The 27,287-nt window shown below is 39.4% G+C and overlaps 2 protein-coding genes across 2 annotated transcripts in view; one reads left to right on the forward strand and one right to left on the reverse strand.

Annotated features, from left to right (window-relative positions):
- Positions 1–3,674: 3,674 nt before the first annotated feature.
- Positions 3,675–4,619, reverse strand: LOC310641089 (olfactory receptor 5V1-like; the record flags this gene model as incomplete). The annotated part of the gene is made up of 1 exon (XM_083363807.1): positions 3,675–4,619. One exon carries the CDS (start codon positions 4,617–4,619, stop codon positions 3,675–3,677), a length of 945 nt encoding a protein of 314 aa, XP_083219933.1.
- Positions 4,620–4,865: 246 nt separating this feature from the next.
- LOC310641137 (olfactory receptor 5J3-like) overlaps positions 4,866–27,287 on the forward strand; it is a gene marked incomplete at both ends in the record, with an annotated part of 43,734 nt that continues 21,312 nt past the window's right edge. The window contains one exon of the mRNA XM_083363946.1: positions 4,866–4,903. Coding sequence (XP_083220072.1) covers positions 4,866–4,903 — 38 coding nt within the window. The remainder of the gene's footprint in view (positions 4,904–27,287) is intronic.

Genomic DNA, 27,287 nt, shown 5'->3' on the forward strand with positions numbered 1-27,287 from the left:
TTTTTTTTTAAAAGATATAACAATATCAGATGAAAATAGTGGCTTTACAATCCTATTAATCTGTAATCTATAATCTCCTTCGAGTTCTGCAGAAAAGTACAAATATTATTGAAATAATGATATCCATCTCCAGTTTAACTCAAAGAACTACACTTATTCAAACAAACCTACTGTTTGTTTCCTTGGAACCGGGTTTCTTCAAAAGGTTATTTCCATTGTGCAGCTCTAATCCACATCAAGCATTCTGTGTGTATATGTGACACTTTCTGTATAGAGGTTTTGAATCTTCAGTTGTGAACAAGGTACAAACATAACAAAATAAGATCTTTCTTACAGTATTATTTTCATATCCCCCTCTCTTGTCTTCAAAGCAAAGTGTCGCTTTTTTGCCTGTAAACCAGAGTTTGGACATTGGTGACCATTATAACAGAAAGACAAATTATGTTCTGAGCTTTTATTTTGTGAATTGCACAGCTGCAATTTCTGCCATGCCTTCTGCATGGATTAAAGTTGCCACCTCCTACTCCCCCACCATTCCAATATTCCAGATAATCTATCACTGCCTGTCTTGTGTTTTTTTAAAAAAAATCTGTTATTTTGTATTTGTCCATTGATTTCTTATAAAGCATTTTAGCTTCTACGAGACAAACAGCCCAAACCAAAGCACAAGGTAGTTTTGTCTAGCAAAATGGGATGAGGGAGGACTATTAAGATTGCTATGAACTCTTAAAGGAAATGCGGGAAATAAATCTAAAAAATAAGTTCATGCATACATACATACAATAGATTCTTAAAATGGGAACATTTTAGCACAAAAATGCTTCTAGTGTTGAATGAGATATTTTTTGTCTGTTTCCTTGAATGAATTGAAATTGCTGCCAGTGTGGTCCTTCATATATTGTATCTTTTGTTTATGCAAAAGTCTGCAGTAAATAAGGTTTCTTACAAATCAAGTTCCTGGTGACCTCATGAACATCATTATTATTATTATTATTATTATTATTATTATTATTATTATTATTATTATTATTATTAATTTTATTTGTATACCGCCCTTCTCCCGAAGGACTCAGGGCGGTGAACAGGGCATGACATGTTAAAAGACATGTCCATGTTGTTCTCCTGGAAATTACATGAGAGTAGTTCATCATAGTCTTCTTCTATTTTTTGATTTGGTTTGATTTTTTTCTTTATCACTTAGTCAAGCCCCCTGTTTTGAGATTTCCTGATGGTCTCTCCTACAATTATTAATCCCATGCATGTTTACCTAGCTATCCTAGCCATGGTGGCACATGGTTAGAATGCAGTATTGCAGGCTAAGTCTGTCCATTGCCAGGAGTTCGATCCTCAGTTCAAGATTGATTCACCCTTCCAACCTTGCAAGGTTGGTAAAATGAGGACCCAGATTGTTGGGGACAATATGCTGACTCTGTAAACCTCTTACAGAGTGCTTTATGGCACTATGAAGTTCTATATAAGTCTACTTGCTATTGCTATTGAGGTCAGTCAAAGTTAGTCTAATTTTAGACAGTCCAGTGTCATCTATAGTGACATATAGATATACCGTAGTTTCTGGCGTATAAGACTACTTTTTAACCCATGAAAATCTTCTCAAAAGTCAGGGGTCGTCTTATACGCCGGGTGCTGAAAATTTAGAGACGGGGCTGGCTGGAAAACCTGGAGCGGATCTCCCATTTAGTCTGCGCAGGGAAAGCGGGACCAATTGGAGAAGAAGCTGCAGTCTATGATTTTTTACAGGCTGGGGTCTGGGCGTCTTTTCTTCTAAAGTTGAAGAGCAGCTGTAGTCTATCCCAACTTGAAAGGCAGGTGGGGAAGGCAGCAGCCAGAGCAGCGGCTTAGCTCTAAGGACACATTTGACTCAGGAACTGGGCGGGCTGGCTGGAAAACCTGGAGCGGATCTCCCATTTGGTCTTTTTTTTTAAATCCCATTTATATCCTGCCCTTCTCCGAAGACTCAGGGTGGCTTACAATTTAAAGCACAAATCAATGTGCTTAGCAATAGCCTTCATTCTGTGTATATGCCTGTTTATTAGGGCTTTCACCACCACCCCCAAGCAGCATTATTACAAAGTCAGCTTATTGCCCCCAACAATCTGGGTCCTCATTTTACCTACCTTGGAAGGATGGAAAGCTGAGTCAACCTTGAGCCTGGTGGGATGCGAACCTGCACTAATTGCAGGCAGCTTGTGTTACTTAAGGCTCTGCGCAGGGAAAGCTTTAGAGTGAATTAGGAAAAGTGAAAAAGTGAATTAGGAAAATAGGGAATGGTTGCTGGAATCAGGGGCTGCCACAAAGAGGGAGTCAAGCTATTCTCCAAAGCACCTGAAAGCAGGACAAGAAGTAATGGATGGAAACTAATCAAGGAGAGAAGCAACCTAGAACTAAGGAGAAACCTCCTGACAGTTAGAACAATTAACCAGTGGAACAACCTGCCTCCAGAAGTGGTGAATGCTCCAACACTGGAAGTTTTTAAGAAGAGACTGGACAGCCATTTGTCTGAAATGGTATAGGGTTTCCTGCCTTAGCACGGGGTTGGACTAGATGACCTCCAAGGTCCCCTCCAACATTATTATTATTATTATTATTATTATTATTATTATTATTATTATTATTATTATTATTATTATTATAGTTTAATCCACTTGCACTGTTTTATGTTTACATGTTTGATGACAAACAGCCTTATGTTTATAAGTGACAGTTTTTCTACTAAGCACCTGCATGTCATAAGCATTTGAATTAAAATTACCATATTAAAATCAAATCTGATGTTTTTTAATTTTTATTTGGTGTGCGTTGGAAGAGGGGTAGTCTTATACGGCGGGTATAGCCCAAACCCTATAATTTAACAGGAAATGTAGGGGGTCGTCTTATACGCCCAGTCGTCTTATACGCCAGAAAATACGGTAAAACTGATAGTGAAAAATATGGCATACATCTTCCCCATTTGGGACATGTAAAACTCACATATATTAGTGTGTACATAATAAATGCAATAGGTATAAATTCATGTTCCTACATATTTATTCTACAACAGTCCTCAAGAGAGAATACATTATATTATAACATTTCAAAGTTTAAAATTTGGACTATCTTAGTATTAAAATGAATACACAACCAAGCATTTTACAGCAAATCTCCCCAGTTTGGTTTCCAAATCAGCACTGAAAACAAAAGAAAAATAGTAAAGTTGCTCAATGACCTTCTTCAAAGACTTGAATAAGGTGCTCTACAGTGTGGTTGACCTGGTCTCAAGATTGAAATAAACCCCTTTCCAATATCATTGTCATCTTCTATCATGGTTGCCATTGTGAAATAATCATATCAGTGAATGGAGATGGAGAGATGCAATCATATCAGCCTGATGGTAGGACAGGCCCAAGTAGTCTACCGTTTGAGGCAAAATAAAACTTCCTCTTTTCCCTGTTTTTTCCCAATGGAGCAAAAGCTCAAATTATCCTACAGAAGTGACTTTTTTCATCCAAGAAGGGATGGGGGAGGTTGTGTCTAGCTATCTAAGAAAGTGGTTGTTATTAAACCTGGACAGATTGATATAAATTTTCCAATAGAAAGAGCCAGAAAAGAATTTACCAAAAAGCTGCAAAAAATACGCATCATCTTCTGATAACATTCGAGGGGAAGGGAACCCAAACTTAACCCCTCAAAAAAACCCTTTGCATATTAAATGATTTGACCAAAGCATTTTTAACTTCCTTATTCCTCAGGCTGTAGATCATTGGGTTTATCATGGGAGTAAGAATCCCATACAACATTGAAACAATTCTGTCTTTCTTGGGTGAGTAAGTGGAAGTGGGCCGGACATAGGTCGCAATAGTTGTCCCATAGAAGAGGCAAACAACAGCCAAGTGGGAACCACAAGTGGAAAATGCTTTTCGCCTGCCCTCAACAGACTGCATCTGTAAGATAGCTGAAATTATATAGATATAAGAGATCAGGGTAACTAGAAAAGCACCACCCCCTAAAACACCAGCCACAAGGAGGAGGACAAGCTCAGGGAGAAATGTGGAAGAGCAAGAAAGAGCCATAATGGGAGGGATGTCACAGTAATATTGATTAACTTTATTGGGCCCACAGAAAGATAATGTAAAGGTCAATGAGGTATGAATCATAGAATTTGTGAAGCCAGTTAGCCAGGTCCCAGCTGCCAACTGAGCACATAGTTGTTTGCTCATAATATTGGTGTAGTGTAGGGGGCTGCATATCGCCACATAGCGGTCATAAGCCATCAGAGCAAGCAAAAAAATTTCAGTGCCCACTACATAAATCAGGAAGAAGAGTTGCAGCATGCAGCCAACAAACGATATTGTCTTGTCCTCTGACAAGAAGGTCTGGAGCATTTTTGGCACAGTGACAGTTGGACAAAGGATATCCAACAAAGATAAATTGCACAGAAAGAAATACATAGGAGTCTGGAGGTGGACATCTGACGCTGTTGCTATAAGAATTGCCCCGTTCCCTGCCAGAGTGGTCAGGTAGGCCAGCAGAACCACCACAAATAGAGATATGTGCACTGCAGGGAGATCAGACAGTTCAGTGAAGTAGAAATCCTTTACTCCTGTGCTATTAGCCATTTTCATGCCAAGAATCCTGAATCAGAAGTATCTGAAAACAATGAAAACATGTATTTAAAGCATACCTTGTGTATTCAGTCTTTTCTATTTATTTTTGCTATAGCTAGCTAAGAATCTTAACTTCTGAAGAAAAGTGTTTCTCATTACTTGCTTAAATCACACTGTATATAGACAGCAGTTTTCCATCAAAATTTAAAAAGAGGTTTACAGTTCAAACAAAATTTGAGAAAGCAAAGAGGTTATGGAGACCATATGGCAGTGGTCCTCAACCTTTGCAACGAGGGGCCCAGGTGGGGTAGAATGGAGCCACAAGATCACTTGCACATATAGCTCCACTCACACAAGAAAGAAGAGTAGTCTCTGGGGTGCTGCAAAGGGACAGAAGGCCTGAAGCAGCGTGAGATTGCTGCCCTTGCATACATTTGCAAAAGACAAGCCTTATGCTCTTTCATACTCATGGAGGTTGCATGACACTCCAAAAGCAGATCAGGTGTCCTGCTCAAACAGCTTTGGTGACTTAATGAAGCTGAGCAGAGCGCACTCATCCCGCTCAGCCTCTGCTCTCACCACTCTGCTTTTGGAGCATTGGGAGCAGGTGGCTTGGTGACCTGGCCTGAGGGCGGGGGGAAAGGGGAACTGGGCTGTGTGAGTGACAGGCCAGCACAAACGTGCACAGCTCCACTCACGCAAGAGAGAAGCCTTTGAGGAACCACTCACAAGATTGGAGATGGATGCACACACCAGCCACCTCTCACGCAGCCCGGGTCCAAAAAGGCCGTGGCCCTGTGGTGGGCTGTGGTCCGGGGGTTGGGGGTTGGGGACCCCTGCCATCGGGTAAATTAAGAGAAAATTCCAACAGAGTAGTACACCAGGGAAAGTTGTAATTGTCAATAAAAGTTCAATTAAAATACAGGGAAATATAACCATTGTTTTTGAAAACTCCCTTCTGGTATTGGAAAAGAACTAAGTCACTTCCATGTCGATTCCTACGCTACAAAATCAACACATTCATGCTTTAATAGATTCAATATTAATAAATAATTGTGTTATATTATAACAAAATTGTACTTCTTTGCCACTAATCCTATTTGCACGCATTTTTTTTCTTGATCTTTTAGTCTTCTTTAGATTTTTAGGTCCAAACCGACAAAAATGCTTCACAAGACTTACAAAACACCTGAGCTTGTACAGTAGATATTTTCTAACATTTCTAAACATAATTTACAGACCTTGTAGTATTCATTGTGACATTACATAGCATATTTTAATATGCAGCGTAATTTTATCATCAATAAAAACATAAAATCAATAGAATGTTGATTTAATCCAAGATCAATTACAGTATTTTTCATACAGTCAACTAAAATCACATCAAGAGTGTTTTACTATATTTTTTATCGATGTATCAATGTGTTATGATAATTGTGAGTGGTAGAAATAAACTAACAAGACCAAACAATTTAGCATATATTTAATATTCATAGTCTGGAATTAATTCTAGGGAAATTCAGGATGAGTCCAAAACAAGACTGAAAAAAGAATAATAAAGTCAACAAACATTTAAAACTTAGGAAAAAATAGGATGAGAATTTGGAACTGATCCAGAATTCAGTGCAACTGGGATCTATTATATCCTATTAAGAGTTACCTCTTATTTTTGCTGAAGCAAACAGATACATTTCCTTATCTTGTTCAGCACAGGAAGAGCACTTAGCTCAGCATCTCAAACCCATAAACCAAATTGCTAAATAAATGACCATTTATGATTGACCTAAACTAAACAGAACTGAAAGATTCCAACAAAAACAATGTATATATGAGGATTGTTATATCGATCTGAATAAATTAGATACTGAATCAAATGAAGCTGTAATTACTTTTCACAGAACCCAGCAGCAGTCATTTATTTTATTTATTTGTTAAACTTAAATTCAGTCTTTTCTTCAGGACCTGGGCATCATAAGCACTGCAGACTCGTCCTATTTTTCCACCTCTCTCCCGTGAGGGAGGCTGGGCTGAAGAAGAGTCTCCAGAACAGCCAGGTAAGTTTCCATGGCTGAGGGTGGACCTGAACCTGTGTCTCCGGGGGAGGGGCAGCACCTTAATCATCCATCACAAAATTTTTACACAGAGCTTTATAGAGAAAGTGTATATTATTTCAGATAAACATAATGCATATTTCAAATAAATAAACCTACACAATGCATTATTTCAAATAATCTGATACAAAAGGTATGAGGCTAAAGAGTAACTTACCCCACTGCCCACGTACATCAAGTGTAATGTGACAGCAGTTTTCAGATCTCCACCTGATTTCAATTTATTTAAGGTATAGATAAACCTACTTGACAAAGAGATTTTCCAGTTTTAAACAAGAGAACACTAAGATAACATTACTTAAAGAAAATGACACAGTAATGAAATCCTGCTATATATTTTGTGTCTTATATACTACAAAATTTAAAAAACCCTCAAAGGAATTCAATTAGGGAGAATACTGAATACTAATCTAGGTTGTACTTATATTTAAGTATGGTATATATAATCGGTACCAAGGATAGCATCTGGGGACCTGGACTTTTGAGAATATTAAAAAGCAAGAGACTGTTATAAAACATGCTAAGCCATCTGGCAAATGGAAGTATTCTTTGGTATCAAAAGAATCTCAAAATCTTCAGCAGGGTACAGTTTAGGAATTAGTTTGAGTCATAACAACAATCAAATTATTGATGCAGTAATTTCTGGAAAAGGGTTTTATTTTTTGGTTTCTATATATCTACATGCTAGTCCTCAAATCAAACAAAACAATTTTTCAATATGGCAATTATTCATTGGAAGATGGAGAGTTCAGTTTATGAGAATGGCAATATCTTCTCTGAAGGGATCTTATTCAGAAGCTGGTGAACTACTGGAAATGCTATGGGCAAAGAAACTAAGGAATTCAGATCCAAACTGTAGTGGACATGTCGTTTCACTCCTGGCTCCTTCAAAGCTGCAGTGCAGAAACACTAATAAACACTTCTTGCTCTTGAAAATCATAAGATTTACTTATGAAAATGTTATGACTATTCCTAGTAGTGCTACTGATGTTCTCATTCAAAAGTGTTATGAAGCATGCTCATTCTTGCAGGTGTTACAGGCATGTAATTTAAACATATCTATGTGACATTGAACCATAGGTATTTAAAGAAATTCTGATACCCCAAAGATTTATTTCAGTCTTTGATCAAAATAAAATAGCAACTAGGCAATACAGAATTAATTATGGAATTATCAGGTGCTTTTATTTTATAAGGGTAACCTATAAAATTAATTCTCTATAAAATACTTATCAAATTATGCACTAAAACTATTAAATAGATGAATCTATGAATCCATGCTATGAAATGAATACTAGTGCTAGCTATAAAACTAAAATCTATAAAGCCATGAAACATATACCATATACCATGAAACATTAATATAACTTAAAACTACTGTATATACTCACCTAGAGTTCCATCAATGCATAAGCTGACCTCAATATTTTAACCAAAATATTGAACCAAAATATTAACCAAAATGATGAAAAATATGCCATATGCAGATAAGCTGCCCTCATTTTTCATAGAATTTTAGTTAAAAAGTCAAAACCACTAGTAGATGAGCAATTTCAGCAAAGTGAGTAGAAGAGCAAGAGCAGAGCCATCACAGGATGAAGATCACAGAAATATTGGTTGAGTTTCTTAGAGCCACAGAAAGACAATCTAAAAGTCACTAAGGTATGAATCATAGAATTTATTAAGCCCAATAGTCAAATCTCAGCCATGGGTTGAATACACCACTGTTTATTCATTATATTAGCATAATGTAAATGACTACATATTGCCACACAGCAGTCATAATCCATCACTGCAAGCAAGACTTCAGTGCCCACTATATCAATGTCTTGTTTTTTAAAAAAATCTGTCATTTTGTATTGATTTCTTATAAAGGATTTTGGCGTCTGTGAGACAAACAGCCCAAACCACAGCACAAGGTAGTTTTGTCTAGCAAAATGGGATGAGGGAGGACTATTAACACTGCTATGAGCTCTTAAAGGAAATGTGGGAAATGAATCTAAAAAATAAGTGCATGCATACATACATACAATAGATTCTTAAAAGGGGGACTTTTTAGCACAAAATTGCTTCTAGTGTTGAATGAGATATATTTTTTGTCTGTTTGAATGAAGTGAAATTGCTGCTAGCGTGGTCCTTTATATATTGTATTTTTGTTTTTGCAAATGCAACACAGAAAATTATTTATCAATAGTCTACCCTCTGTACACTCCCTACATTTCTAGCATGGCTCCAAACCACTGGAAATAGGCCCAGAGTTGCAGAGACAGAACACGTCACTTCTCTTGAAAAGTTCAGCAGGATTTCAGAGCAGGTTTACTCAAAGGAATCCAGTCAGTCATTTTTCAGCCAAGGGAGCTGAGCAATCTATTGACTCAACATTTGTAAACTGACTTCTCTTATTCCAGGCTGCATTATTTTATTTATTTATTTTTTTATTTTAATTCCATTTATATCCCGCCCTTCTCCGAAGACTCAGGGCGGCTTACAAGCTTAGCAGTAGCCTTCATTCTATGTATATGCCTGCTTGTTAGGGCTTTCACACACACACACCCCAAGCGGCATTATTACAAAGTCAGCTTAATTGCCCCCAACAATCTGGGTCCTCATTTTACCGACCTCGGAAGGATGGAAGGCTGAGTCAACCTTGAGCCTGGTGGGATGCGAACCTGCACTAATTGCAGGCAGCTGGTGTTACTTAAGGAGGCATTAGCCCACTGCTCCAACAAGGCATTAAATAAGGTTTCTTACAAATCAAGTTCTCCATGAGCTCAAGAACATGTCCATGTTGTTTTCTTGGAAACTACATGAAAGTAGTTTATCATAGTATTCTCTTCTTCTATATTTTGATTTGGCTTGAATTTTTTGCTTTACCACTTAGTCTACCCCCTGCTCTGAGATTTTATGTTGGTCTCCCCTCCAACTATTAATCCCATGCACGTTTACCTAGCTATCCTAGTCGTGGTGGCACATGGTTAGAATCCGGGGGGAGGGGGAATGAAAATTTATATCCAGTTACCTAGATGGCTTTCAACAATGGAAGCTTTTGCTTACCCAAATTTAATTAATTACGACAAAGTTGTGACCTATAAAGATATCTTGGACAATGAAGGAAAATTGAAAGACAGACAAGATTTACAAGAACAAGGTATTGATCTATCATGGTGGGTGTTAAGTCTGGAGAGCAGGAATGATGACACGAGGCTGAGTACAGAATAACTCATACTTTTATTCTTGCTGGAACTGTACCGAAGCTTGGGCCGCAGCCAGCCACAATATATAGTGTAGCCCCTAGGCGGCAGCCAATAGGTTTGAACCCATGCTTGCCACCTGGAGCTGACCAATTGCAGGACTGGAGACGGCCTGTCTGGGTTGCTGGATAGCCATTAGCTCCTCCAGTAACGCACATGGTGTAACACCACAAGCCCAATACATAACACCCCTCCCCTCTTAGATCAGGCTATGACACCCTCAAAATAGTCTTAACAACTGTCAAGACTTATTAATCACTCCCAACAACCATAATGAAAATAATAAATAAATAATAAATAAATAATAATCATACATTTGCTGTGGCTACAATGAAATTAAACAATGTCTGAACAGGCTTACCAATGCAGTAAGAGCTACAATGAGATTAAACAACGTCTCATGAACAGGCTTACAATGCAGTAATGGCAGTTTCACAATGCCCAAGTTTCTGTAGGTAGTGGTACAAGTTTCACAACACTTTATTTTACAATATAGTCTGTGAGGTACGCAGGAGGCTTGTGTGGCCTAGAGGAACGTCTTGGAGTTCCCCTCACTTTGTGGTCTACCAGCTTACCCAGTGGGCTGGGTAGACCCATGTCCCCTTGTGCTCCAGTGTCAAGGGGAATCAAAACGCTCTGGCTGGCCTCACCAGGTTGGCGCACCCCAGAGTCAGTCTGTTCTGCAGAGTAGGCACAGTGGTTGCTGAGGTTCGGCTGGCTCGCTTGGTCAGGGATTCCATGTTGCACTTCTGTGCTTCCTGGTTCTTCCTCAGATTCCATTCCACCTGGGTGGTCCTAGCAGTAGTCATGTTTGGAACTGGAATTGCTTCCAGCCATTTGGAGTGGCTATCCATTAGTATAAGGTAGAGCTACCCCTGAAAAGGCCCAGCATAGTCTATGTGAATCCTAGACCAGGGAGTGTGCGTTTCCTCCCACCTGTGACCTGGGGCCTGAGGCATTTCAGGCCCAGATTGCTGGCATGTATAACAACCATGAACTTGATCCTCTATAGCCTTATCAAGGCCAGGCCACCAAATGTAGCTTCTAGCTAAAGCTTTCATTCTGACAATGCCTGGATGGCCTTCATGTAAAGAGTCTAAGACCCTGTCTCTTAGTGAAGTGGGAATTATGACTCTGTTCCCCCATAAAATGCAGCCCTTATGTGCAGACAACTCATGTCTCCTGACAAAATTCAGAGCCTGGACTTTTTTCCAACCAGCCGATGTATACCCATGACAACACTCTACTCAGAATTTTATCTGTGGCAGTTTCAGCAGCAATATCCCCTGCATGGAGGGGAAACTCTGGTAAGTCCTATATGGACAGTATTCTAGCAGCAGGATCTGGATCAGGATCCATTAGTGGCAGTGGTAGTCTGCTGAGGCCATCAGCATGACCCATTTCCTTCCCTGGTTTATGAATTAACTTAAAATTGTATGCAGACAAAAAAAATAGACCATCTCAACATTCTTGGAGATAATCATGAAATTTCTTAACTCCAGCAGCTATGGCCAGGGCTTCTTTATCAATCTGTGCACAGTTGCGCTCAGCAGAGGATAAGGTCCTAGAGTAAAATGCAATAGGAACCTGTTTCCCATTTTTCTCTATGTGGCTTAAGACTGCCCCCACCCCATAGGGAGATGCACCACATGCAAGACATACAGGTTTAGACTCTATGTAATGAGTTACAGTGGACTTTTCTATTAGAAGGGCTTTCAAATCCTGGAAGCTTTTTTCATGTACGTTAATCCATTTCCAAGAAGCTTTTCTATCAAGCAGCCTGTGGAGGGGCTCTGCTATTGCTGCCTTATGAGGTAGGAATGTGTGACAAAAATTTAGGAGGCCCAAAAATGCTTGCAGCTCTCCTTTGGATTTTGGCCTTGGAGCCATGTTAATAGCCTTCACTTTAGAATCAGCAGGGTGAATACCATTAGCATCAATGAAGAACCACAAGAATTCTGTTGATGAGACCCCAATACTACATTTGTTATTCTTTAGTTTGAGGCCCGCTTCGCAAAGCCTCTGCAAAACAGCCCTGAGCCTTCTGACCAACACTTCTGGGGATTCCCCAGCAATAAGAACATCATCAAAATAAGGGCAGATGCCCTGAATACCCTTAAGTGTGCATTCCATAATCCCTTGGAAAATACCTGGTGCAACACTGACTCCAAACTGTAAGCGTTTGACTTTGAATGCCCGTCTGTGAGTCACGATTGTTTGAGCCACGTCTGTGGCCTCGTCAACCAGCAATTGCTGATAGGCCTGTGCTAAATCAAGTTTAGCAAAAATGGTTCTACCTTGCAAGGAGGCTAAAATATGGTTGACTATAGGAACTGGGTAAGCATGTTGTTTGAGGGCCTTATTTAATGTGCATTTATAATCAGCACAAATGCGAACTTCCCCATTTGAATTCAGTGGGGTGACAATAGGAGTTTCCCACTTCCCCCCCCCCCCATCAACAGGCTGTAACACACCCTGTTCTACAAGCTTATCGATTTTGGAATCAATTTTGTGCTTTAAGGCAAAGGGAACCCTGCAAGGTTTAACCCTAATTGGAACAACGTTAGGATCTAACTTAAAAGAAATTGGCGGACCACTATATGTCCCCAAGGTTGAATCAAAAACATCTGCGTATTCTTTGCAAATAGTCATGAGGTCTGCAGTTTGTGTCCGGTTTATGCCAGTAATCTGAATACCTAAGGCATCAAACCAATCAAGTCCAATAAGACTCGTTCTTTGGCCCCCTACTACTATTACATCCAGGTGCCCCAAAAACGCTTTAAATTTTACCAATAATGAGGCTTCACCCTTAACTTTAATGTGAGCATTCTGAAAATCCATTAAAATGATATCTGAGGGTCTTAGTTTAGCCCAATTGTTACTGTGCCTACACACGAAGTCAAATGTGTCTTGCGAAATAATCAATACTGCCAAGCCGGAGTCCAATTCCATCTTACATGGAACTCCTTGTAGCTCTACCAAGAGCTTAAGTTTAGGCTTGAGGGGGCGTCGAGCCCCGGTGCAGCAAATGCTTCTCTGGCTTCTGAAGAACCCCACACTAACTGGACCCTGGGCCCCAGTACCTCTCCTAGTCAGTTCCTCTGACTGGTGTTTGGGTGGCCTGTCTCTCTGGCGGGCTCTGCAAACCATCGCAATGTGGCCAGTTCTTCCACAAGCTCTACACATGGCTGAACAAAATCTGCAGTTGGTGCGAATATGGTTGCCTCTGCACCCTTTACATCTCGGTAAGAGAACTGCCTTGTGATCGTTCTCTCACTGGTGGCTGCTGCGGTTTTGTGCGTTTGGTTGCCTTTGGACTTTTTTGAATTTGGATTCTTCTTCTTCTGACGATTCTCCGGCACATTTGGCAACCTCAAGATGGACCGAATCTTCGACTTTTGAAGGTTTGGAGGGCTGAACTGTCTGCACTGCACCCCCGGTGGCTTCGTCGGCACTGTTAAGTCGTGGGCTCTGGAAAGCAGGAATGATGACACGAGGCTGAGTACAGAATAACTCATACTTTTATTCTTGCTGGAACTGTACCCAAGCTTGGACCGCAACCAGCCACAATATATAGTCTAGCCCCTAGGTGGCAGCCAATAGGTTTGAACCCACACTTGCTGCCTGGAGCTGACCAATTGCAGGACCAGAGACGGCCTGTCTGGGTTGCTGGAGAGCCATTAGCTCCTCCAGCAATGCACGTGGTGTAACACCACAAGCCCAATACATAACAGTGGGCATATTTGCAAATCGAAACAAGATATGAAAAAGATGTTAAAACAATGGGATTTTATAAAGAACAGACAGAATTTGACCAGATACTGTTAAAAAGAGATGAAAAGTTGATTAAGAAACTCTATAAATATCTGTTAAACTTAGGCCCGGGATATTTGCAGGACCGTCTGCTGCCAGGAATGACTTTCCATCAGCTAGACAATGTTGGCTGGCGACCTCCAGGGGGAGGGCCTTCTCTGTGGGAGCACCTGCCCTGTGGAATCACTTCCCCTTGATCTCCGGATGGCCCTGGATCTCTGGTCCTTTTGTCATGACCTCAAAACATTTCTTTTCCATCAGGCTGACCTGGACTGACGATAGGGGATTTTTTTAAAAAAATGTTTTTAATATTTTATCACTGGGGCTTGTTAGTTTAATCTTTTTTTTAACATTTGTATTATTGTGTTTTATTGTTGTTAGCCGCCCTGAGTCCTTCGGGAGATAGGGCGGCATATAAGTCCCAATAAGAAAGAAAGAAAGAAAGAAAGAAAGAAAGAAAGAAAGAAAGAAAGAAAGAAAGAAAGAAAGAAAGAAAGAAAGAAAGAAAGAAAGAAAGAAAGAAAGAAAGAAAGAAAGAGTGGAGGAAGAACTAGTAAAAGAAACAATGATAATATGGGCAAAGAACTTTGGATATAATATATAATTAGAAAACTGGCCAAAGTTATGGGAAAGAAATGTTAAATTAACTAAAGCAGTAGCATATAAAGAAAACTTATATAAAATGTTTTACAGATGGCATATGACACCAGTAAGAGTAGCAAAAATGTTTAAAAATACTTCAAACAAGTGTTGGAAATGCAAATAAAAACCAGGTACTTATTATCATATCTGGTGGACATGCCCTAAAGAAAAAAGGTTTTGGTTAAAAATACACTTATGGCTGGAGAAAATGACTAAAAAATAAATAGACTAAGCCAGAATTTTTTTTTAGAAATAATAGGAGCAAATTATGAGAAAGACTGTATATATTGAATTCTACACGTACTAACTGCAGCAAGAATTGTATTTGCCCAACATTGGAAAAATGAAAATTTGCCAACTGAAGAATTAATTGAGAAAATTTTAGAGTGTGCAGAAATGGATAGATTGACTTTAAAAATAAAAGAGAAAGCTCAGAGTATTTTAGAACATGGGATAATTTCTATCAATGGCTAGAAAAATGAGTTAGAGAGAAAGGAATGTGATAGATGATTTTGAATATATATTAGCAAGAAGAAGACCATCGAGTGATTAACTTATTGTTTATGATAATTAACTATTACTCATTGTTTTTTTAAATGAACATGAACCCAGACATTATGCTGCTTGCTAAATATTAAGAATGTTATTTGAAAAAACCCTAACCTCAACCCCAACCCTAACCCTAACCCAAATCCCAACCCCAATCCCAACCCCATCTTATTCCTAATCCTATAAAACCTAATTATATATATATGTATATTATCCTTCCAAGGTTGGTAAAATGAGGACCCAGATTGTTGGGGACAATATGCTGACTCTGTAAACCTCTTACAGAGTGCTGTATGGCACTTTGAAGTTGTATATAAGTCTAAATGCTATTTCTATTGAGGTCAGCCAAGGTCAGTCTAATTTTAGACAATCCAGTGTCATCTACAGTGACATATAGATATAAAATTGATAGTGGAAAAATATGGCATACATCTTCCCCATTTTGGGACATGTAAAACTCACATATTTTAATGTGTGCATAATAAATGCAAAATGTTTTTCAAAATGTTAAAAAAAAACATGCCATATGTGGATAAAGCGCCCTCATTTTTCATGGAATTTTAGTTAAAAATTGGAAAGTCAGTTTATCTGCAGATGGACTTATAACATGAGTGTATGTTCTAGTTTTATGGTTTCATGGTATTCCGTGAAGACTTTTAATACAAGTATAAATCTTGATTAGATCGGAATAAGCACATGAGTACTGAAAATGAAAAAAAGGAAGTTTCTAAATTAGAATTGGGATTAAATGGAACATGGGAGGATTTATAGCAGAAAGTACCCCAGTTTCCTTTGGTTTTGAACATATATATCATTACGAAGAGAGAATGAAGTTTTTAATGATGTATTTGGGTTTCAGGTTTTATTAAATCCAGGTGTTAAAGGCAGTTTCCAGGAGACAAGAGAAGGAAATGGACTAGAAAGAATACTCAAGTACTAACCAGCAATGGAGAGTTGATGAAAAATTGTAGCATGGTATTACAAGGAAAGGATAGCAGGTAACTCATTAGTCTCCTGTATTCTTTTTAGGTTATAGTCTTACCTATTCTAGATGATAAGGACGATGATTGTTTTAATCTAAATGTCCTGTTCTTTAATGGAATATCACTTGTGGGTAATAACTTACTTAATCATGAATGAATGGGTTGATCTGGTGTACATCTCAAGACTTGCCCATACTTAAGCACTTGCGTTCCATGGAAATGAAACCACTTTCAGAAACCTATTTCTGGATTTTTGCCTCTTCCTTTGTTTTGAGCACAGTAATGGCCAGGGGTTCTGTCTGGACTACATTTACTATGGCACCTGACTGATGGATCCCCCTTTTTTCTTTACCCTTCCCACATGCACCACGAAAACAAGTACTAATGGCATGTAAATTTCTTTGATGGACCTCCTTCACTGACTCCCTTTTTCATTCCTTCTTGCCTGGTACATTGGTGGACCAAAAACAAAGCATCCGTTTTACAATTATTATTATTTTTTATCTAGAAAGTACGGCAGAGCTTTTGTCAATCTCACCTGTTGTTGTTTTTAAGCTCATTTTATTACATCAGTGAACCAGCATAGCCCCTGCTTCTCATTTTCCACCGGTAAAGTTGTAAAAAAGGAAAGTCCAGTGTTTCACCAGTCTACCAGAGAAAGAAACAAAATACAATGTTCATTTCAGAAGGGGATAAGCAACTTAGCAGCTCAGGAAAAACTGGCCATGGAGGACAATGATTGATGACTGGGAGGAAGGATTAAGTTCCTGCTACAGTAGTCATCCTAAACAAATAAGTGAGGCATCTCATCACCCAACATCTAGTACATCTTTGGAACCTGAATGTGCCCTGTGGTGAAGTCTTTGGGCACCCTGATCAGGAACAGCAATGGAAGTGAGAGCATATCACATTATTGGTCTGTGAGAAAACCAGTCTGCATTTCTGCTGTTGCTATATGGCTGGCCATGTGGATGATTTTATTGCACACCAATATGTTTTTTTAAAGCATCAGCTGGAGCCTGGGGCTTTATAGAATCTGGTGACCCAGTATTAGGGATGATCACTGAAGGCTGGTTGATGGGACAGTCCTCAAATCCCCATTCATATATCTCCCTGTCCATCCATTATTGTAATAGCCTCACCTGTCCTCATCCCATCCCCAACTCTGCCTTCCTTTGCCCCTGCTCCACTTCTCAACTCTCTGGCAACTGGAATCACTCAACCACTACCCATATTTTCCTCTACTATACACTCCCCACAACTGTTTCCACAGAGATCCTCAGCAGCAGGGAAGTAAGATGACAATAAAAGAATCTGTCAAACCACAAACACTCTAATGCCTTTCCCAATACATTCATTTACCAGCTGCAATTCTTCCCCAACCACCAAACCTCCAGGTTTGATTCAAGTAGAAGCAATATCAAATTCTAAGCAAATGACTGGCTAGCAGCTTCCACTGTACAATAGTTGAAATTGAGGCATTAAAAAATTAAACAAAGATAGAAAAAAATCCAGCACTACAGGCCCTATATATACTTGGTATATATATATATACTTGCCAGCTACATGCTTCATCAGGATCCAGGCTGACGACACACAAAATTGTTTAATGTGGCTTCTCTCCTGTTAGCACAAGCCCATCCTCCTGTACACTTGGGTCCAAAAATTTCCTCTGTAACTTTTTTTGCCATTCTTAGTGGGACTGCCTCTAGTAACACTAACCTCACATCCAACCTTGGGAGTCCAACTTGGGAGTCCTCCTAGATTCACGGCTTACCTTGGAAGATCATATAGTGGCTGTGACTAGGGGGGCTTTTGCCCAGGTTCGCCTGGTGCGCCAGTTGCGGCCCTATCTAGGCCGGGATGACTTATGCACGGTCACTCACGCGCTCATGACCTCTCGTCTGGACTACTGCAACGCTCTCTACATTTAAAACAATTCAAGATTGATGTTATATGCTTGCAAGAAACGCATATTAGGGTTATGGACCAAAAGTATTTATCGAACTCAAGGTTGGGCACGCAATTTGTTGCCTCTGCAATGAATAAGAAAAACGGAGTGGTTGTTTATGTTAAAAGTGCCTTAACAGCGGACTTAATTGAAGCAGATAAGCATGGAAGATACGTTATGATAGACTTGTTGCTAGAAGGCAAAAAAACGCTTTTAGTTGGACTGTATGCTCCTAATCAACAACAAGCTGACTTTTTTAGTTTACTTCATACAAAGCTTACTCAGTTGGATTACAAATCGTTTATTTTTATGGGGGACTGGAATGGTGTTTTGGATGTACAGATGGATAAGGCTGGTTTTTTTAAGCGTGTTCCGTGTCATGCCAGATTGCCTAAATCTTTTTTTGAAATGAAGGATGATTTGGAACTGCGAGATATTTGGCGTGACACACACCCACATGAAAAGGATTATACTTTTTTTTCTGATAGACATCAATCTTTTTCCAGGATTGACTTCATTTTGTTGACTAATGACTTTTTTTCTAGGATTAAGAAGGTAAAGATCTGTGCAAGAGCTATTTCTGACCATAGTCCAGTATGGTTAGAGATCAATAAGGACAATAGAGATAGGCGCTCGTGGCGCGTAAATGAGAACTTGTTTAGAAATCAGAAAAATGTGGAAGAATGTAAGCAGCGGATGAAGGATTTTTTTGAAATTAATATGAATAAGGATACTTCTATGGACATGGTTTGGGATGCTAGCAAGGCCTATATGAGAGGGGTGTTGATATATATGAATAATAAACACAGACGTACTTTGGAAGCTAGAAGGAAAGAATTGGAGAATGAAATTAAGGAAAAAGAGAAGGCCTTGATTTTGAACCCATTGGATGTGAAGACTAAGGAGGTTATTAAGCTATTAAGAGGACAATTTGATAAACTAATGGCTGACCAGGTGGCAACCAATTTGCGGTTTGCCAGGCATAATACTTTTTGCAATGCTAATAAGCCAGGTAGATGGCTAGCTTACAGACTAAGGAAAAAGCAAAGGGCTTCTAATATAGACAAAATTGAGCATAAGGGAAAGGTTGTGTTTCAACAGGATCTTATTAAGGAAGCCTTTGTGGATTTTTATTCTAAATTATATGCTAAGGAGAAGATTAATGAAAAAGACATTGATGTATATTTGGAGAATGCTAGCATCCCGGTTCTTACGCAAGCACAAAAAGAGGAGATTAATCAATTGATTACAGAAGAAGAAATTCTTACAGCAATTAAGGAGTTGAAGGTGGATAAAGCGCCAGGTACGGATGGTTTGACTGCGGCTTACTACAAAAATTTACAATTAGAGTTGATAAAACCGTTAAAGGAATTGTTCCAGATAATTCAGAGAGGGGGAAAGGTGCCTCCATCTTGGAGAACTGCTTTTATCTCTTTGATTCCAAAGGAAGACCAAGATGTTACTCAAGTAAAAAACTATAGACCGATATCACTTTTAAATACAGATTACAAGATATTTGCTAAGGTGTTGGCTAATAGATTGATGAGGGTTCTGCAACAGGTGATTCATGGGGACCAAACTGGGTTTATTAGTGGTAGGCAAATGAAAAATAACGTGAGGCATATAGTTGATGTGTTAGAATTTTTGGAAAGGAACAACCAGATCCCTGCGGCGCTAATTTTTTTAGATGCTGAAAAAGCCTTTGATCAATTGAATTGGCAATTTTTGATGAAAGTTTTAGATAAAATGAATTTTGGGGATAAATTTTTGCAACCAATTAGGGCATTATATCAAAAACAAACAGCCCGAATAATAGTTAATAATAGCTTGACAGAAGCATGTAATATTGAGAAGGGTACAAGGCAAGGGTGCCCGTTATCGCCTTTGTTATTTGTGTTAACATTGGAGATATTATTGGTAAAAATACGGAACTCGGAAAGAATTAAGGGTATACAAATTAGAGATCAGGATTATAGATTGAGAGCGTTCGCAGACGATCCGGTTGTTACAGTGACCCAGCCGGAGAACTCTGTTGTGGACCTGATGGAGATAATAATGCAATATGGGAAGGTCTCTGGATTTAAAGTTAATGCACAAAAAACTAAAATTCTGGCTAAAAACATGACAGTATCGCAAAAGGCCCTTTTAGAAGGGTTAACTGGATTTGAGATTGTTAAAAGGGTCAAATATTTGGGGGTGCTTTTGTCGCCCTCTAATACAAAACTATATAAAAATAACTATGAAAAATTATGGGGAAAAATCCAAAAAGAAATGGAGAGTTGGGAAAAACTGCAATTGTCTTTGTTGGGGCGAATTACAGCAGTGAAAATGAATGTCCTGCCTAAATTTTTATTCTTATTTCAAATGATACCGGTTCTTAAGAAAGATTCTAATCTGGAGGAATGGCAGCGAGGTATCAATAAATTTGTTTGGGCAGGGAAAAGGCCACGAGTTAAACTTAAGATTATGCAGGATACTCGTGAAAGAGGTGGTCTTAAAATGCCCAATCTTAAATTATATTATGAAGCTGCTGCGTTAGCAGGAATAAGTGATTGGATTAATTTGACACAAGAGAGATTATTAAATCTTGAGGGCCACGACTTGTTGTTTGGCTGGCATGCATATTTGTTGTATGATAAGAAGGTAGATAATGTGTTTAGAGTGCATATTTTAAGACAGGCATTGCTGAGAGTTTGGAAGAAGTATAGACATAAGTTAGACTGTAAGATACCATTGTGGGCAATTCCAAAACACGCAATAGAAAATATAAATGTTGGTTTTAAACATGATGTGACTACGTATAAGGAGATTTTAAGCTTGGAAAGAAATGTCTGGTGTCTGAAACCATACAGCCTCTTGCGAGATGAGAAGATTGTTCAAACTTGGTTTCAATATATTCAGCTACGGGCCAGGTGGAAAGAAGACCAGAAAACTGGTTTTACAATGACTGATGAAAATCTGATAAAGCAAATTAGAAATCAGGGTCCAGCACATATTAAACGGATATATCTTGCATTGATAGAGATTGACTCAGAAACAGAACTTGTTAAGGATTGTATGATAAAATGGGCCCAAAACAACCAAGAAGTTATTACAATGGACACGTGGGAAAAGATTTGGGTGAGGAACGTAAAATTTACACAAGCTCAAAATTTAAGAGAGAACTTTTATAAAATGTTTTATAGATGGCATCTAGATCCTAAAAAGCTTGCAAGTATGTATCCGAATTATCAGCCAAAATGCTGGAGGTGTGGCGATGAAGATGCAACATATTTTCACATATGGTGGACTTGCAAAAAGGTTAAGGCCTTTTGGATAAAAATCTGGTGGAATATGCAGAAGATTTTCAAGCAAAGGATAAAGTTTTGTCCGCAACTTTTTTTGTTGGGAATAATTACAGATGCTACGGTTGTGGACACTAAGTTGATGCTGAATTTAATTACGGCAGCAAGACTCTTAATAGGTCAGTATTGGAAGAAGTAGGAACTGCCGACTATAGAAGAATGGACTTTAAAGGTTTCTGACCTGGCAGAGATGGCAAAGATTTCGGCTTATTTGAAAGATCACTCACAAGAACGTTATATTATGGAGTAGAGAAAATGGATTGAGTATATCCAGAACAAATATGGGACTAAGAAGTTTCATGTAGCATTTGAATAAGTCTTCCTTTCCTTTTTCTTTTTTCCTTTTTTTTTCTATATATATTTAATATTAATAGTGTTTGTAATTATCCTATATGAGCCAGAGAGTGATAGATTTTAGAGTTTATGGTTGTTAGCATATGGATGTTTATGATTGTTTTTTTTTTTGTTTTTATACCTTGTACTTAGCTCTGGGAAGTCGGGGGGGAGGGGGAGAGGGGTAGGGAGGGAGGGAGAGGGGAGGGGGAGGGGGGACTGTTAAAGATAAAATGTATGTTAAAACTTTTCAATAAAAAAAATAGTTGAAATTGAGGCATTAAAAAATTAAACAAAGATAGAAAAAAATCCAGCACTACAGGCCCTATATATACTTGGTATATATATATACTTGCCAGCTACATGCTTCATCAGGATCCAGGCTGACGACACACAAAATTGTTTAATGTGGCTTCTCTCCTGTTAGCACAAGCCCATCCTCCTGTACACTTGGGTCCAAAAATTTCCTCTGTAACTTTTTTTGCCATTCTTAGTGGGACTGCCTCTAGTAACACTAACCTCACATCCAACCTTGGGAGTCCAACTTGGGAGTCCTCCTAGATTCACGGCTTATCTTGGAAGATCATATAGTGGCTGTGACTAGGGGGGCTTTTGCCCAGGTTCGCCTGGTGCGCCAGGATGACTTATGCACGGTCACTCACGCGCTCATGACCTCTCGTCTGGACTACTGCAACGCTCTCTACATGGGGCTGCCCTTGAGGACCACCCGGAGGCTCCAACTGGTACAGAATGCAGCCGCAAGAGTTTTGTTGGGAGTCTCCCGATACTCCCATGTTACACCTCTGCTCCGTGAGCTGCATTGGTTACCAGTTGTCTTCTGGGTGAGATTCAAGGTACTAGTAATGGTGTTTAAAGCCCTACATGGCAGGGGTCCGGAGTACCTTAGGGAACACCTGCTGCCAGCATCAACCTCCCTTCGCCCTGTGCGTTCCCACAGAGAGGGCCTCCTCAGGGTGCCACCGATCAGAGAATGTCGATTGGTGGCCCCCAGGGGGAGATCCTTCTCTGTGGGCACCCCAGAACTATGGAATCAGTTACCGGTAGAGCTCCGGATGGCGCCCGATCTTCGCTCCTTTCGCCGCGATCTAAAAACATTTTTATTCGAACAAGCCGGCCTGGCCTGATGGGGGATTGGTGGGTTTTTTATTGCTGTTTTATTGGGGTTTTAATTGTATTTTATTGATTGTTTTTTAGTGGGCATGTATTTAATCTTTTTTAATATTTGTGTTTTGCATTTTTATTCTTGCCCTGTTCACCGCCCTGAGTCCTTCGGGAGAAGGGCGGTATAGAAATATTAATAAACTAAACTAAACTAAACCTACACTCTTTGGGTCACTCATATCAGCACTGCTCTGCCAGGTCAGCTGACATATCTATTATGTCAGTGATGGGAAAATTCCAAAGTCTCCCCACTATCCTTGACAGCCAACATGTCCAAAGCAGGGCCAGGCCGGGCTCTCAGGGGCAGAATCCAATATAGAGACCCAGATCCATTTTCCACCAACTCATCTCCATTTATTTCTTTGGCCATCATTTAACTTTGATGCTTCCATGTGACAGAGACAAAGGTAAATCTTACTACATTGGGCTCTGCCTTGGGTTTTCTCCATAGTCTGGTCTCCAAGCTGGCACAGACTCCAGCATCAGGTCAGCTCCATTCTCCAGCTAACTTCCCAGCCAATATTGCCAACTCCATCATCCTTTCAATTGTCTCCAGCTATTCCAACTTTGTGGCCTGCTTTCCTGGTGCATAATTCCCTCTACCACTGATGACACCTTTCACTGAACAAAAACCTCTGAGTCTCTTTACCTGGATGCACTGTTAGGAATTACTGCTTCTTCCATCCCCATGAGTGGACCCTGGACCACAATCTTTGTGGTAACTCCCCAATTATACATTGCCTTATCTACAACTTTGTCATTCAGATTAAAGCCAGCATGAGATGACTAGAAGGTCTCAAAGTTTAAAAAAAATAACAAAACAGGGGAGATCTGGGAATTTACAGCCAGTCAGCTTTTATGTTAATCAAATAAAAAATACTAGGTTCATGGAAGGAAAAAAAAAACCTCATCATGGATTCTACATCAGTAAATCGTATTTTACAAATGTCTTCGTTTTTCTATGTATAGATGCAAGCAAGAAGGTGAATAGGACTGTGTTTTACCCACAAACCAGGAAAAAAGTCAAATAGAAAATAATTTAAATGCATGGGAACTGAACACTTTGCACACAAGAAAAGGCTACAATGTCTAGTAAAAAGACAGCTGACCTGGTTGTGTAAACTCATGCATGACCTAAATAAAGTTGTCAGGGTTCATTTTATTTCCTGTTTCAAAAGGCACATTGACTGGGAAGATATTTAAAACAGCTGAAAGGAAACAGTTGTTGTGGAAAAACCCAATGGAAAAGACAAGAGACAGCAACACAAAACAATAATTCTTACTTTAAGATTCAGAGATTTACTTTTCTAATAATTTGGAACAGCATAATAACATAACATCACTTACATTAACAACCCATTGCAATGAGGACCATATGGCAATAGCAGATTCCAAAGGACAGCTATAGGCCAATGGCAAATCAATCAGGTCCAGTCCCAACCTTTTATACCGTTTCTCATTCTAAAACTGTAGTCAGATGGTCCACTGACTTTTGCTGACTTCTGCTTTTTGCTGACTTTTTACTGACCTCCTGCTGACCTTCTGCTGAACATAACTTTCCACAGTGCATAAATAATCTGTTGTATTCATTATTAGAAAAAATGACGATGACCACTAATTTTAATAGCTTTTAAAAAGTGAGATTCATAAATTCATGGAGGAGATAGATAGATGAATCTAGAATGTTGATAAGTGGAGTTGGAGATCTACCATTCTCCTACTGTTGCTTTCTTGCAAATGAAGGTTCAGTGAAACCTCTGGTAGGATGGAGTGTGCCTCCAAATGCTATTTGCAAGTAAACAACAGTAGGAGAGTGGTAGATCTCTTAACACCACTTATCAGCATTATAGATACATCTGGTTGGCCACCATGAGAAATAAAATGTTGGATGAAGACTGGCCTTGAATTCATAGAGTTTGGTTGTCCTTAATTTCTTACGTGCATATGGACTCAAGTGTGTTGCTGCAGGTGTATGGAGGCAATACAAATGAAGTACAGAATCATTAAACCAAAGTGGTCATAATGTACAAGGTAGGCATCTTTCTCTTTTCCCAGAACATCATTTTCAGATGAGTATTAACATCAGAGAAGTAGCAGCTGCCTTTTTCTCATTTAAAGTAATGTCTTTGAAGCTAAGTTGATTTTTAATGATACACCAAGGAGCCAATTTGCTAGAACTTACAAACTTCTTGCATAAGTTTGGTAATGGCAAGGTGGCAAGCACGAACTTTTTAATCATGCCCAGAAGGACTTATTAGGATAGCTGGGAGCTGACACTGTCACTGAAGAGTCAGGTCAACTACATTCAGCTGATTACCTCAAATCCAGAGCTATAAACCCCCAGAAGAGCAAATCCCTGGGAAGGTGATTTCAGCTTTGCTCCCAGAATTGGGACCATTAGGTGAAGCCGTGTGAAATCTCTATGGGATCAGTCTTAGCAGCTAAGGAGGGAGTTCAAGAACATCTGAGCATTTACAGAAAAATCCCTAAGAGAAATTTGTAAGAAGAATTTTAATTATATAACTTTTTACTGTAAAAATTACATGTCTAAATATTTTTCTGTCAAAATAAAGTTGAAGGAATAAAAGTTGAATTTGAATACCATTCATAGTATCCAAACATTCCATAGTCTGTGCTTGTAATTTTTTCTATCTCCCCCAACCCACCCTGACCCAAAGAATGATGTCAAAAATAGATCACTTTCATTGGGAGTGTCATATACAAAGCATCTGTATGCAGATTAAACTATGTGGTGCTTAAGTGGCAGATGTTCAGAGAAAGAAGACAGTAATTTACCATACTTAAAATTGAAACATCAAATATGTCCTCATCAGGTTGGGAACAGAGCCTCCCAGTATGATAATAATTTAAAAAATCCATCTTGCAGAAAAAATACCAAGCAATTTCTGACCACAGTTAGCTTGAGTTATAGGTGTTATGCTACCAAGGTTTACATGTTGCATTGTGTCATGACTACCATCACCCTCTCCAGTTGGCTGAGTTTGAACAACTTACTAAAATAAAAGTAATCGAACTTCATTGTGGTTTAATGTAAATCTATAAGCAGAAATGGCTGCATTTGCATAACATGGTAGGCCAAAGTCAGGTCATTGGAATTCAAAGGCCTGATGTCTATGAGATCTGACAAAAGACTAGTCAGCAATATTTTATCATTAACCTATGATAAGACATTGCTTCTTGGTCTCTGAAGTCTAGCATGACAATAATTTAACAAAAGCTGGCTAGAAAAGTTAATCTGAGGTCAACTCTCCTCCCTGTCCATGGACGTAGACTTCAACTCTTTTTTAGTGAAGCAGGATCCCACCTTCATCACCAGTGTTAAATAGTGGGTTCTTTGGTGCAGGAATGAAAACGAGGTAGCTGAGTACAGGGAAACTCATATTTTATTTTGTGCAGAATCTGTACTGAGCAAATGGCTGCAACTAGCCACAATATATAGTCTAGCCCCTAGGCGGCAGCCAATAGGTTTGAAGCAACCATTGCTGCCTAGGGATAGCCATTTATAGTGCTGGAGACATGTAGTCTGGGTTGCTGGAGAGCCGTTAGCTGCTCCAGCAACCCACGTGGTATTACTATGAGCCCAGTACATAACACCCCTCTCCTCTTAGATCAGACAATATTAATATAACTTAGTCTCAATGCAATTATCAAGACCCATTATCAAAACACACTAAAATAAAACAAATAGAACAACCAAAAAAAACCATATAGGTTACAACGTGATTAAACAATGTCTGAATGAATAGGCTTCATGGATAGCATACTTAGACAGTTACAACATAGCACTAGTTTCTGTAGTATAGTGGCATACAGCAATACACAATATTATAGCTCTTTATTTTACAACATAGTTAGCAAGATATGAAGGAGGCTTGTGTGCCCTAGTGGAACGTCTCAGAGTCCCAATCACTTTGTGGTCTACCAGCTTACCCAGTGGTTTGGATAGACTTGTGTCCCCTTGTGCTCCTACGTCAAGAGGATTAGATGCTCTCTGGCTGGCCTCTCCTGGTTGGCCCACCCCAGAGTCAGACTGATCAGCAGAGTAGGCGCAGCGGTTGCTGAAGTTCAGATGGCTTGCTCCTTCAGGGGATCCATGTTGCACACCAGGACTCCTAACTTCTCCCTCTGGTTCCACCTCAGTTATGAAGGAAAAGTCCTGAGAGTCCATGTGAGGACTGGCTTGGCCGCATGTTTGAGGACATTGGGAGGGACTTATGATGCAGTCCTCACTTAGTGGCCATTCTGGAAACTGTTTTCTGAGCTGATCAATGTGTCGTCTGACAACTCACCCTCCCTCCAACCCCACTTCATAAGACAGGGGTCCGGATGCTTTGGTAATTTGACCAGGAACCCACAGATTCCCATGACCATAGTTCCTGGCCCAAACCCAATCACCCATGTGCAGCCCCCTCATGGGTTTTGGTCAAGAGGCTTCTGCTGCCACTCTATCTTGATGCAACCTATCCAGTTTAGTGATCAAACGGGTCCCCCAACGTAGTTCTGCAG

Source organism: Vipera ursinii (assembly GCF_947247035.1).
Source record: "Vipera ursinii genome assembly, chromosome: 1".
Classification (NCBI taxonomy): Eukaryota; Metazoa; Chordata; class Lepidosauria; order Squamata; family Viperidae; genus Vipera; species Vipera ursinii.